General features: G+C 38.1%; 2 protein-coding genes and 1 long non-coding RNA gene across 3 annotated transcripts; 1 reads left to right on the top strand and 2 right to left on the bottom strand.

Moving 5' to 3' along the window:
* Nucleotides 1-4063: 4063 nt before the first annotated feature.
* On the bottom strand, nt 4064-6755 carry LOC139188820 (uncharacterized). Its single transcript, XR_011572140.1, has 5 exons — nt 6442-6755; nt 6199-6358; nt 6025-6093; nt 5275-5333; nt 4064-4332 (listed from the first exon to the last, which is right to left on the bottom strand). It is a non-coding gene; the product is annotated as an uncharacterized lncRNA (long non-coding RNA).
* A 704-nt stretch (nt 6756-7459) lies between these two features.
* Nucleotides 7460-10365, top strand: LOC103444540 (ras-related protein RABC1). The gene is made up of 6 exons (XM_008383491.4): nt 7460-7782; nt 7894-7962; nt 8737-8802; nt 8900-9021; nt 9396-9524; nt 9999-10365. The coding sequence occupies exons 1-6, from the start codon at nt 7638-7640 to the stop codon at nt 10101-10103; spliced, it is 636 nt and encodes a 211-aa protein (XP_008381713.1). The 5' UTR covers nt 7460-7637; the 3' UTR covers nt 10104-10365.
* Nucleotides 10366-10497: 132 nt separating this feature from the next.
* On the bottom strand, nt 10498-13385 carry LOC103411892 (uncharacterized). Its single transcript, XM_008350507.4, has 4 exons — nt 13166-13385; nt 12395-12717; nt 12028-12149; nt 10498-10931 (listed from the first exon to the last, which is right to left on the bottom strand). The coding sequence occupies exons 2-4, from the start codon at nt 12648-12650 to the stop codon at nt 10767-10769; spliced, it is 543 nt and encodes a 180-aa protein (XP_008348729.2). The 5' UTR covers nt 12651-12717; nt 13166-13385; the 3' UTR covers nt 10498-10766.
* Nucleotides 13386-15019: the final 1634 nt, after the last annotated feature.

Below are 15019 nucleotides of genomic sequence, written 5' to 3'. Positions count from 1 at the left end.
ATATAAATAATCAGGTGCTCAATAATCCATACCAACACGCAAGTCGGAGTCACCTAATGTGACCTGTACAACTGCGCCCATATCTCATCAATCAATGCTAGCACATAAGTCGGAGTCACATATAGTGACATGTACAACTTACCCATATCTCATCAATCAATGCTAGCTCATAAGTCGGAGTCACCTATAGTGACCTGTACGACTTATCCATATCTCATCAATCAATATCTCAGTAATATGTCAACCGGATCCACCTCTTGTGGCCTGTACGACTGAACTCATAGCTCATCACATATCTCTACACACGAGTCGGAACCACCTCTAGTGATTTGTACGACAGGTTGGGTGTAAATAATTACGCTCAAGTGCTACAATCACGTGAAGGTTGTGCGAAGTATAGCAAGTCACCTACGAGTTGGAACCACCTAATGTGGTCTATACTACAGGCTGGCACCTACCTTGAATCCAATGAGCTTGTGGTGTGGGAGGTGAACAATCATATGAAGGCTAGGCCCTGTCCTCGAGCTAGAGAACTAACACCGGGGTGCAGGGTTATGAGCTCTAAATGCATCTAATATGGCAAGGATGACTTATAGACAACCTATATGACAATGTCGGAGTTACCTCTATTGCAATCTGTACGACAGTGTCGGAGTTGCTTAAAATATAATATAGTCATGCCATCACTCAATCATTCCAAATAAAATATAATCATAACCATGCATCCCACATTTCACAACATATACTCACCTGAACTTATATGTGCATTTTGCGTTCACCTTCTTACTTTAAAGCATTCACAATAATTATGCGCAATAATATGCTTATGGACATGCCTTAATGCAAATCCAAAACTTAACCATATCGTAGTGCTTCCAAATATCAATCACTAAGTCATAAGGTTAAATATCACATTTTCCACCAATGTCCCTCACATGGCACAATTTCCCAAACAAGGCTATTGTCTCAATTATTTAGTCTCAATTATGGTATGGCTGCATATAACGTCTCGTTAGACTGCCTACGTACCCTAAACAAGGATCAAGCCATTCGTAGTTCGCATTAGAACTTCAAAGCATTCACAGTAATTATATGAAATAATCAATTTATAACCGTTTGTGGAATTATCAATCATATATATATATATATACATGATAGAAAGGAAAATACCCACTTACCTGAGGTCCGCGCTACGACTCCGTAGCACGAATATTGCGACATCACGAACCATTGTCGCCTAGAACAATTATCAAATCACGCCTCAAAGTTTTTATCAATGGAATACATAATTTACATAAAACATATCCCTACGATTCGATCTGGAAGATCCGTATCACAGATTTCCATTCCGTTACTTCCAAAGATCTACATTATGCTTCTAGAACAACCGCCTAAAATTTTATTACGATCCAACGGTCGGATCTCCGCCAATTGTCAAAACCAAGTGACGGTTAACATTTTATTTTATGAACTTACAAATCCAAGTTGGGAAGATCCGTACGTCGGATTCCTGATCCGTAAGTTCCTATGATACTCAAATATTATGGACTATAACATAATAAATTTTGGTGACGATCCAACGGTCAAATCGTCAATTCACATTTTACCAATTAACGTATCGTAGAGAATTTAGGTTCCAACCATCAACTTATGTCATACAATTACCAAAACTGAACTCAAAACATCTAATGAGCCAATGAATAAATAGATGGCCCCCTGGCCATGCACCGCCGTGGGTGGCGGTCGGCCGCCCCGATTTGTCGGAAAATTCAACTATTTCCAAAAATTACCAAAATTTACAAAATTGTAGGTCTCAATAAGTAGAGTAAACTTTATATCTGTGGCCAAGTCTAATTTGGCCTGGAAAGGCTCCAATTTACCTCAAACCCGCTGGAACCTTAGAATCTGGTGTGATTCGATTCGACCTCTAAACTTGCTCCTACGCCTCCACCATTGCTTGGGATTTATTCCTGGGTTCTAGGAAAGTCTGATGGTGGTGGTAATTGAAGGAAAACGTTTCACAATTGGTGGATTTCGAGCAAAAGTCTCAGTGCACCCACTATCAGTTTCTGAACAATTTACCACCAAATTCATCCTAATTGTGGTGGAAATGGAAGAGGGAATGGAAGAGGGAAGGTTATGGAGTAGGTTGCAGGTAGTGGGAAGGTTTGAATCGCCGGAAAAATGACGGTGAACCGTTGAGAAGTGGGTGGAACGGGTCGGGTCCGAAGGCTTGCACAAGCCAAACCCGTGTCCCCCCTTCCTTCTTCTCTCATTTCCCCACCTTTCTTTTGTTTCTGATTGGTCACTCCCATCACTCTCTCCTCCCAATTGGTCCATCTCTCTCTTATTTAATTAGGCAACCAATACCCTTTCTTCTTTCTCCCATTTCCACCCCCCTCCGTTTCTTTTCATTCCTTCATTACTCCCAAATAACTTATAATAATAATAATAATAAATGAAATCACTTAGAAACACACTTTTCAGATTTGTGACTCCGTAAAACCTCACCCGTAGCTCTAAATTCACTTCCTTTGGCGTCTATGCGTTCGTATCAACGAGTACTACACCAATGCACTAAGTGAATAAGTCATACGTTTCTCTATACGTTGGTCAATGAAAGTCAAAACCTTCACCTCTAGGGCATTTTCGTAAATTCATTCTTTTAAAATTTATAAAATCGTAGAGCTAGGGACGGGTTGTCACATGACATGTAATACTCTGAAAATTTAAATATATGAATTAGATATTCATAATTATGAATATGTGGAGAAAATCGAAAATAAATCAATTTATGGTTATGAAAATTTAAATGAGAAATTTTAACATTTTGTTCCGGAAATTATTATAATCTACATCGTAAAAAATATTGATAAGCGGAAAAGACGAAAATATCATAGTTGTTGGTTTAATGTAATTATACAATGACATATTTGAATAGAGGATGACCCTATGAGTGCGTAGGCGAAAACCGTTCGCGAAACGGAGTTATAACGAAAGAGATATAAATGAACAAAGATAGGGACAAAATGGTCATTTAATTGTTAATATAGAAGGCTCCAGGTTGCTGGAGCAATTATCTATGATGCCACGTGTGTGGCTAAGATGAAAAGAAAAAGAGAGAAAAGGATGGGGCAGATAAATCATTAAGGGGGAAGGAGTGAACCAATAGGAGAGGGAAGAAATGAGGGAAATGAGGGAAAAGAGAAAGAGGGGGAAAAACCAAACCCTTTTCTGACCCGCAACTCGACCCAACAAGTTTCATACTTTCTGACGCCTTTCAAGCAATTTTTTCGGTGAATCATATCAAACAACCACCTGGGAAACATTCCACAACCTTCCTCTACCTATTCCACCCCAAATTTGATGAAAATTGACCTTGAATTGGTGAAACCCACACTAGTGGGTGCCGTGTTACCTTGCCAAGATCCACCAATCCTGAAACGTTCTCTTCCAATGACCACCACTATTAGACTCCTCTTGAGGCCTGAAACAAAGCCCAAACAACTGTAGGGGGGGCAGAGCACCGGAGGTGACGGATCGAAGCCACCCGTTTCTAGGGTTTCTGGCAGGTTCGAGGGAAATTGGAGCTTTTTCTGGTCAAATTGGCTCTGGTCACAGGTATGAAACTTGCTCTACTCATTGAGATCTACAATTATGTGAAGTTTGGTAATTTTTAGAGTTAGTCAGAAAAATCGGGGTTTCGTTCGTCGGAAACCGCCACCCACGGCGGCGCATGGCCAGTGGGGCAACGCTGTCTTTTCATGAAAATTTTGATATTTTAAATCCGTAATTTGTACCCATTTGATGTGGTTCGATTGTGAAAACTGATGTTGGATATTTCCGTTACTATAATAATTTCGAAAAGGGATAAAAGAATGAATGGCAAACTACGAAAAGCTTGATCTCGCTCAAGGGTACTTAGGCAGTGTTGCAGCCTTAAATAATTGAGATTAATCTTTGGTTGGGAATTTGATTTAGGAAAAGAAATTTGGTGAGTAATTTGGGAATTTAATCTTATGTTTTTGGTAAGTAAATTTTTGGTTATAAATTTTGTGAGTGGTTAAGAAAACTAAATAATGAATTGTGATTAATGGTACTTAGTTAAACAAGAGTTTAATTTTGGCCTATCACGAAATTATTTTCTGACACACCCCGTCCCGAAGGAGGGCATGCTGGCCGTCACGTGAGAGTGACGTAACCATTTGCACAGTACGGAAGCTTTAAGATACAATTTAAATTGATACACCCGAAGGTGAGTCCTAATTTTGTCCAATCTGTCAGAACACCGTCGAATTCCTCGTAGTCACCACACCTTTGTGATTCCTGAACCTGGAGGGGCGCAAAACCAAAATTGAGTGGGTCAGTAAAACAATTCTTTTCCAAATCCAAACATTTCTCAAAACGTTGTAACCCCTCTCCGTAAAACCTGTATACTTTCCCAGAAATGTAAAATATAAATATACATATATATTCTCAAAACTTCATTTTTACTATCTCAACATTATCTCTTTATCAATCATGCCATGCCATGTCATCTCAACATTTCTCATATTAATTATGCCATGCCACATCATCTCAACAGTAATAAGGTATGAATGCATCAACATAATCATATCAGGTGCAAGAAAGTAATCAACCGTAGGCCCTCTAATAGCCCTATACGGTTGAACCTAGAGCTCAAAATCTATCATTATCACTCTACCGGAGTCACCTCTGTGACCCGTCCGGCCTTCTGCACACAAGTTACGCTCTAGTGCTTCTCATAAATCATCTGTGCACATAATCTAAGGTCACCCACCAGTCGGAATCTCACTAACACTCTCGCGACTGGTCTGTCGTACCCACTCCGCGTGGACTGTACGACTAGCATCTACTTGGATCCAAGGCGAGCGTGCGATGCGGTGAATACTATAAGCACTAAACCATGGTGCAGGATTTGAGCTCGATATATATCATCATCATCATAACAGTAATTAAATACTCATCTGTGCGTCCACCGCACCATTTCATACATATGCATCATAAATCAATTCTTACCTGTGCGTCCACCGCACCAATTCATACATATGCATCATATATTAATTCATGCATGGCATTTCAACTCACATTTCTATATACTTTTCATATCAATTCTATGCATGGTATTTCACTTCCCGTTTTTCCACATAACTCATATGCATTTCATTTTAAACATAATTTCATGCATTTTCAATTTCTGGGAAAACGTTAAGTATATATATATATATACGGAAAACAAAACTGCCCACTCACCTGGAGTTCGCCCTACAACTCCCTAGCACAATACGCCAAGGCGTCATGACGATCGGCGCCTAAAACAATAATCAATTCCAACCTCAGAATTCATATCGATAGAATATATAACTTATATAAAATACGTCACTACGTAGATTGATCCGGAAGATCCACCCCTCAGATTTTAAATCCATAACTTCCAGAGGTCCACATTATACCTCTAGGACAACATCCTAAAATTTCATTACCATCCAACGGTCGGATCTCCGTCAATTTCCAAAACTAAGTGACGGTTAACATTTTATATTATGGACTTACAATTCCAATTCCGGAAGATCCGTAACTCGGATTCCCAATCCGTAAGTTCCAATAATCCTCAAATATTACGTATTACAACGTATCAAAGTTTGGTGACGATCCAACGGTCGGATCATCAATTCACATTTTCACCTAAATGTGAAAAACGTTATTTGAACACCTAACCAACAATCTTCAATAACTTTCTCATACGGTGTTCAATTTAGGTATATGAATATACTACGGTGATCTACTCGACGTCACGGACGTCGACATATTTTTAAAATAATTTTATTTTTATTTTTTATTTTTACTGTAGCACCTTCTTCTTCCTTGGGTCGCCGGACTGGTTTTTCCGGCGACCGTTTTCTGGGCAGTTTTTCAAATTGCCATAACTTTGTCATTTCTCAACGAAATCAAGTGATTCAAAAACGAAAGTTGTAGCCCTTGAAGAGACAAAGAGAATGGTACCTTTCCCAACACCTAGTTCGCCGTAGTTTGGCCGGAAACTGCCTCGAAAGCCTCGGAGGTCGCCGGAAACTGGGTATTTTTCAAATGAGTATAACTTCTTCAATACTCAACGAAATTGAGTGAAACAAAAAGGAAAGTTGTAGTACTTGACGAGACGAAGAGATTGATACCTACCTCGACGCCTAACTCGCCGGGGATTCGCCGGAAAATGCCTCGAAAGCTCCGGCCAAACTTTGAACTTATCGATCTCCGTGTTCTTACGTCCAAAAACTTCCAACGAAGCACTCCGAGCTTCCTTGGAACCTCACTAAGCTCACTGTGAGCTTGGATTGTCCTAAAACAAAGTCAATTCGAAGATCATGAACAGTGCACTTTCACGGGGAGTTTAGAATCTAGGTTTTCCGAAGTAAAACTTACCTGAAATTGGTGTCTACGTGATCGTGGAGTCTCCAGGAGTTCGATGGTGGTCTTAACTCCGTCGTTGGTGGAAGTTTAAGGTTGTTTTGTGGTTGGTTTGTTCGAACGGAGAAGAAGAGTGACAGAGAGAGAGAGATTCGTGAGGGAGGAGAGAGAGAGACAGTATGCAGAAAATAGGGAGAGGATTGAGGGGTGTGGGGATCCCACGTGTCCAACTCAATCCAAATTGTTAAATTTTCGCCCCTTAGTCCCGTTTAAGGGCATTTTCGTCTTTTCATGTCCTCGGAATTAAAATTCCGGGACGGGCTGTGACATTTTCCGTATAAAATTTATAGGGGGTTACATGACCAGTCGGACCTTTGAGAGAATTAATTAATGACAAATATAAAATGAGTCGATGGTATTACAGAAAAAAATATTTTTTACCGTAATTTAAATGTAGATCATCCTATCATTTATAGAAAAAAAATCCCCTCTCCACGTGCAGTTCTATAGGGAAAAAAATCCATGAAGTAAAAGGACCAAGAGAGCTTCCCTCCATTCTTTCATGGCCTAACAGAGTAACAGAAGGGTTTGTAACCATTTATTTTGAATGAGGATCCTCTTCAAATTCTTTTTTGTCAGAATTTTGAGGATTCTTATATCGTATTAGTTCATCATATATCATACGGTTAATTTTTATTATGTACTATTTGTATTTAATTTTAAATAAAAATATTTAAAATAATTTCAGGCCGTACGATGTGAAAATTTCTGAGATTCAAGAAAGGATTCTCGTTCATTTAAATTTAAGAAAAACTAACGAAAAATAAAAAAAAACTTCCCGTTTAATGAAAAGCCTTTTTTTAAAGGTATAATGAATAATAATAGGGAAAGATATAAATTTGGTTTTTCATTAAAAATGAACAGTAAACAGTACAAGAAGTGTTTTGTTAAAACTCTCTTTATTTTAATCAATCCCACACGTTACCCAAGCAGAAACCTACCACATGGCGTCAATCCAACGGCTGCCAGTGTCGGTAGCATCATAAAACCTTATCTCCATGTAGCACGCGATCACCGCAATAAAGAAGCCTCTAGAAAGTGCCTCTCCAGCTCCTTCGATTCTCTGCAAAGTGCAAACATCACCAAAACTCCTGCCTTACTTTCCGTTAAAGATCGGCGGCTTTTAGGGCTCTTTGTGCAATTTGATTACGATGGAGTCCGCAACGACGTCGTCTGGGGAGTCGGAGTTCGATTACTTGTTCAAGCTGTTGCTGATTGGGGACTCGGGGGTCGGGAAGAGCACGCTGCTCTTGAGTTTTACTTCCGATACCTTTGAGGATCTATCTCCTACTATCGGTAACCTTATCATTCCCCTAATTTTTAAAATTATTTTTACTAATTACTTGTGGAAAAAAGAAAGCACAAAGTTTCCATTTTTCTAATTAGTGATTTTAATAATTTTTGTAGGTGTGGATTTTAAGATAAAGCATGTCACTCTTGGGGGTAAAAAATTAAAGCTTGCAATTTGGGACACAGGTAATTACTTGTTAATTGTTATATTATATTTTGTATTAATTTATGGAGTTTAATTCAAATATTTGTTGTGCAACATTGTGGTGTTCTTCAGTTAAGATTTTGAATTGCTTGATTATATATATCATTGTCCATGTAAACAACAGCCAAGCCTTATCCACTAAGACAAACTCCAATGGTGGGCTAAAAGTCAAATTATCCCCCAAAATTTCCCCCCAAACCCAATCCAACCCAAGGGAAAATTTTGGGCTAAATGCTAAATGCTAAAACAAGGTCAGATTCCCCCCAAAATTTAGCCCAGAAATCAGAATTTAAATTTTTCAATATTTATCGGAATTTAATTTTTTTTAGATTAAAGTGTTCTTAAAATTAATTTAGGATAGTCTACATTTTTTTTAAAATTTAATTTAACAAAAAAAATAGCCTAAGTTCATTCTTTAATAATCCCGGGCTAAAATTTTAGGCTAGAACGGTTGGAGCAGAAAAACTATTTCTGGGCTAAAAGCTAAATTTTCCGGGCTAAAATATTTGGCTTTTAGCCCAACCATTGGAGATGGTCTAAGTGGGGTTGGCTCGATAAATCCTAGAACACCAGAGTTTTGCGCCAAGTCTTCCGTTAGTTCCTAGTAGTCTTATAGTCTCTTTCCTAAACCATTGTATATGTAGATAATGAAATTGTACTAATTTGGTTTTGTATGAAGTTTCTCGATTTGATTTGACTTTGTTTGCAAGCTATAAATCCACTGAAATAAAGATGAATTGTTGTGCATAATGCAGCTGGACAGGAAAGATTTAGAACTCTTACTAGTTCATATTACAGAGGAGCTCAAGGGATAATAATGGGTATGTATGTTTCTTTCTTTCGGGTTTATTATTGTAGGTACTGTTTGTTTTGGAATCAATGGGATTTTGTAGTTATTTACGTATTTGTCTGGTGCAGTGTATGATGTAACACGAAGAGAAACGTTTACGAATTTGTCTGATATATGGGCTAAAGAAATCGATCTGTACTCCACAAGTCAAGATTGCATCAAGATGCTTGTCGGAAACAAAGTCGATAAGGTATGTCATCTTGGACATTGTATTTTTAGTTGTTTCTTTTAGTACTTCACTCAGGGTCTCGGGCCAAGTTGGTGTTGGTTGAGTGTGTAAACACTGATGTCCATGTCTCTTCCGCTTACTGGACTCGTAAAATCTCTTCTGCTTTCTAGACTTGTAAAAGTGTTGATGGGACAAAATAAGAGAGTTTCAAAAGAAGGAAAGTTAGATTAAATAGAAGGGAATGGAGAAATTTAGATTTTGAATTCATAATCAATACGCCAGTATTACAATCAAACCCCAAATTACATCGCTTGTCGTTATGCATATGCGAAATACGAATTTTATTCTTGCATTCCATCCACAAGAATCCATGTTGAGGTTATCTTATTTTCCAGGAAAGTGAAAGGACTGTAAGTAAAAAAGAGGGGATGGAATTTGCGAGGGAATATGGATGCCTTTTTCTTGAGTGCAGTGCCAAAACACGAGTAAATGTAGAGCAGTGCTTTGAGGAGCTTGTCTTAAAGGTATGCAAGATTATGGCTTCCGCCTTTTCTCTACGTACTACTTAATGTTATTGGATTGCCTCGTAGCTGCATGCTTAGCCCTTACGACATTGATACATTGGAAATGGTTGTTGGTACTGTAATTTCAGCGGAATGATTTTCACACACCTACTTTCTCCTTCTGCACACCCCTATTCAGTTATGTTCCTTGATTCTCCTTTGGATCCAATGGTCAAATAAATAGGGGTGTGTAGAAATCGCTTCTGTTTCATAATGGCATCATGCATCGTTTTCTCATAGTGCCCTGATAGTGTCAAATCTGGTTGGTTTTTGGTTTACAAGCTGTTTTTTCATTCTATAGTTTGCAATCTATATATTAGCATGAACATAAACGATTGTTCGTAGCAATATGATTGTCTGGCCGATGGTAAAGATTATGGGTTTAGTTGGATGTGTGCTCTTGTACTGATGTGATAGTACCATGCTATGCGGCAGATATTGGAAACACCAAGTCTCGTAGCTGAGGGCTCAGCAGGTGTGAAAAAGAACATCTTCAAGCAAAAACCTCCAGAATCTGATGCATCAAGTGGCTGCTGCTGATGGTAACTGGAGTTCAAGATCAAGATTGAATATTTGTTCGCATAGTTTCCCTTTGTTTTCTTCCTCACAAAACGCCATCCGACAGAAGTGAACTGTATGACTGATGAATCGAAATGTTTAACGTTTTGGGTTTATGTTTCGTGGGAGTTTTACATGCTCCGCATCGCGTTACCTGCGTATGGCGTTATTTCGTTGGTAACATGCATGTATAGATGACTAACTATTGCATTTTCAAGTGAATTTGGAAACTAAATTAGTCCAATCGTATGTTAGTCTGTGGGGATGGAGTTGCAATTTCTAAACCAACAATTTGTTGTCTGAGCAGAATACCCAAGATTCTGAGCTAAACCATAAACCCTAAACCCTAAACCCTCAATGATAATAAACGAGAGGGTCAAGGAACTCTCCATCTGTATCTTATTTAAACGACACGAATACTCAAAACTGTAACAAGCAAGATGGCCTACAGAACACCAATGTTTGCATATCTCCAAAATACAGAGACTGCCTGCCAAACAGCCGGGAAAACACAAAATCGGATAGAGGTTTGCTAATTGACAGATACTATGAAAGTAATGACATGGTGAGACTAAGTCATGTGCTCGTTGGTAATAGAGAAAACTTTCAGCAAACTGCAATCTGCAACGGGGTTCTGTAGTGACGCTAAGCCATGGAATTTTTCTTCTCTTCTTCCAGTTTCTGCAGCTCGGCGAGTCTTTGAGTCCACGCTCTTTCCCTTGCAACAGCAGCCATTTTTCTCTCAACTCGCTTTATAACTTTCTTCCTTTTAGCTTCCTGCACCAGAGCTTTCCTTTTCTTTTTTTCTGCCTGCACAAATTCAAACGCAGTGCATATTAAAAGGCGAGACATTTCTGCGAAAGGGGTCAACAAACACTGAAGGTCAAGTCATGATCTTGTATGTTATGAAAGTCGGAAGAAACTGAAATCCCATCCCAACCTAAAGGATTATCCCAGGCCAAAGTGACTCCATTGTGATGATGGTTTCTCATGTTCCCAACAGAAATGCCAAACTACCCAAGATTGTTTCATATACCTCGGTATAACATTCTATATTCACTAACTTCCTAACCAGTGTAGGCGCTACCAAAACAAAGTAATCAGTTAGCCAGAAAAAAAATTTATGCTGCCCCGTCAAGACAACAGCAGGATTTGGAGATTGAACAGCTTCTATTTATTTATGAAAGCAAAACCATTTCAAGTATACGAATGCTGCTTCACGAAAATGGCTCTAGATATGCGTTACTGAGCTATATAGCATTAAATCGCATAGTTCATTGTACTGCATCCGATCTCCTAACCCATCTATGAAATTAGTATTCCACTATCCACAAGAAACTAGAAGAGTTGTCTATATTATTACTGTGAAACGAATGATGTCCTTTCTTTCAGCTTTCACTGGAAAACTAAGCATTTCTGAGTATGACAATCGCAAACTCTGTAATCTGAAACAAAAAACAAAAAGGACAAGGCCAATCCTTCGCAGTTTTATACTTGAAACAATTTCAGATTAGAGATTTCACCAATTAGCTTATTGAGAGTGATCAAGCATAACCTTTCTTTGTACATTAACGTTAGAAAATTTGGCATACATAAGCGTTATGTTGAACAATCAGCCATCTTATATAAATACGTTACAACTTCTTATAAAATAAACTACAACTTATATTAAATGGTTTTACTTTTTATTGTATCAAAGTCTTTTGTTAAAAAGTTTCACACTAAGTAGATTGCTTGGGGAGGTTTGTGAATAAGTGATTACAGTTCAGAAAACCATCAAGTAAGAAGTTCCGAAACACACTCTAATAATGTGATTCCTTTTCTAGTTTCTTTGAACGCACTTGTATTTCTATACAATAATAGACAACAAAAGCCTAAGACATAATAAGATTCATGAAACACACACCAATATGAATGCGCGGCGTTGCCTCATGCGCTTCTTCTCATTCCTCCTCTTCACACTTCCTTCATTGGGTCTATTAGGAACTATTGGCTCACCAGGAACATACTGAACCGCAGCAAATGGTCCTGCAAGCAAATAATAATATAATCGACTTACAATTAATTCAAAAACCCAACTAAAGCACTTCCCAAACCCTAAATGTAAATCAACAAGCCAAGCATTACCAACACTAGGGTAAGAAAGTGTCTTTCTTTCCTCAGAAACCAAACACAAAATTTCCAACAGTTCAATCATATAATATCCAAGAGGTAATTCTTCAGTAAGAGTTCGACTAAAATTAGGAGTATTAGGTTGAGGATGAAGAACAAACCTGGAGGTCTTACGCTGGCCCTTTTTCGACGTGGCTTGTCTACTGGTCGACGTTTGGGAAAACGAGTATCTGTCAAGCTGTGAAAATAGTTGGAGACAGGAAAAAACCATGGGGCTTGGCGACCAGAAATGAAGGGGAGTTCAGGTTTGGGGCACACACAGCTGGCAGCTAAGGACGTCATGGAGGAAGTTGAGGTTCGGGATATTATGGTTCGCGATAGAGGTCGCACAATGGACCTTAGGGCTCCGAATCCCATCTTTTCAATCACAGAAAGATGGATTTTTTATTTCAAGTGTTGATGAATGTCCTTAAACAGTCCCAGTCTGAAATCAAATTACCCATAACTTGCAATGAGCTCAAACAAAATCGAATATAAAACAACAAAATGTGGACCGCAAATCAAACCATACTGTATTTTGCTCAATGCCGCATTGATTGCCGTTAGACGAGTGTGATTCAATCTATCTACAGCACAAATCTCGAAATTTAAACTCAGTTGACGGCAATCAATGAGGTGGTGTGAGCAAAAGCATTTCCATCAAACCAGCACAGAAAGATTCATGTTTTCATCGCTATCACTCAAATACCCATAAATTGAAAGAAACCCAGTGTATAGTTTTGGACGCACAATTCAAAGGTATTAGTTTCCATTTCAATGGCGGATATCAAGAACTTCAAGATGAAATTGAAAAACCCACACTAAACCCTGATGAAATTTTTTACTCTAATCTCACAGTCCTAAAGTCTGAAAGTCGGGGAAGATGTCATTACCTCGAAGAGCGCGGAAACCCTGTATGTGCTTCAAACTCTTGCCTTCTCTTTTCGCAAGCCAGTGGCCGGTGGGTGTAGAGAGAGAGAGAGAGAGAGAGAGAGAGATGCAGCGGACGGAGCTGAGCTGAGCAAGTGACGCAAACCACAAACTAGGAAGCTGCACACAAATGGAGGCCCAAAATATGTTGGCTGGAATGGATCGACTCTTTATTATTGGGCCGGGTTAAATCTAAATTCAGGTTGAATAAATATGATCTGAATTAGTTTTTTTTTATTTTATTTTTATGTCATCTCATCTCATAATTCTCTAGGAATGGGCATTTGAATTCGAAAATCATAACTAAAACATGGATGAAATCGGCACCATACGGTTTGGTTTTACGGTTTTAAAATTGAACCGCAAACTAAACAGAAACGAACAACATAGTATAAAAAAAAATTTTTTAGGCTTTTTAAAGTTTATAACAACTTTATATTGTTTATCTTTTTGTATTGGGTAGAGTTGACCAATTTGAATTCAAGCATTGTCTCTCTTAATCTTAATTCACAGCCACAACAACAAGCTCCAAGGCAATCTCAAGCTTCTAGTTTATAGGGTTCAATGGCTTCTCATTAATCGGTTTCACTTTCTCAAGCTCATGTCTTCTCAAGCATGTTTACTTGGGCTCAACTAACGCCTAGTGCTTTTTAGAATCATGGTTACTATAATTACAGTCTAATATCATTTTTCTTTATTTGTATTCGAAAAGTCTTAAATTTGACTCCCATAATTGACAAATTAGATACTTCATTATTATGACGAGTCCATTATATATCTTAATCTTAATCCTCATCCCTTAACCTGAAATAAAATATCATTATTGGAAAGAAAAAATTGTTAGATAATAAAATCTCCACTTTGATGGGGATATGATCTCAAATACCCATTTGAAAAGAAAGAAGTGGAGCTCCAGCCTCCGAATGAAATCCCCACCTGGGTCGCCTATTTGAAAAATGCCCATGCAAAAGCCAGATTACATGGACCTGCACATGGAAAAAAAGGCAAGAGTCCCACAACAGCGAAGAACCCAACTCAGTGACTGCTCTGAAAACCTTGGAAAGTCGATAAAAAAGAAGATAAAAAAAACATAAAGTAAATAAAAATTCTGGTACGTGTCCTGTGTATTCTATACAACGTCGTTAAATCTCAATCATTAAATTTCTGATCAAGAATATCTAACAGATAAAAAAAAATATATTATGCATCAAAACATACTAAAAAAATGATAAAAGCAAAACTGTAAAGTAAACGAAACTTCTAATATGTTTCCGGTGTATTATATATATATATATATAATTTTTTTTTAATAAATTTGACCGCAAAGTCTGTCCCACTCTAGCATTGCTATCATGGGAAGAGACTTTGAGGAGAATTTATTGATAAACAAGAAAAATACAATATGTCAAGGGGGACATGAGGCCAAACCCATACCATTAAAGAATTAATAACAATAATTCAAAACCTCTTTCAGCAAAACCTCTCTTTTAGCAAAACCTATAATAAGGAAGTTTAAAAAGGTTGTGAGAATAAGCAGCTACAGCATAAGGAGGGCATGAATCCCACCAATGGACACCAAGGTGATCAACATCATAATTGGCCAAACAATCAGCAACTTGATTACCCTCTCTAAAAATATGAGAAATCTGAACCTGCATGGAGGATAGTAAAACTCGACAGTTATGCCAACTGACCAAAAGCCTCCAAGGGATAGATGTTAAGGAAGGTGAGGACGAAGAAAGAAGATGAACAACTAGTGAGGAGTCCATTCAATCCATAAGGAATGCCAACCTTTATCCCAAGCTAAAGATACGGCA

This window comes from Malus domestica, chromosome 10 (genome assembly GCF_042453785.1).
Source record: "Malus domestica chromosome 10, GDT2T_hap1".
Classification (NCBI taxonomy): Eukaryota; Viridiplantae; Streptophyta; class Magnoliopsida; order Rosales; family Rosaceae; genus Malus; species Malus domestica.
The sequence above is the reverse complement of the archived record's forward strand: the minus strand, read 5'-3'. Positions and strand labels throughout refer to the sequence as shown.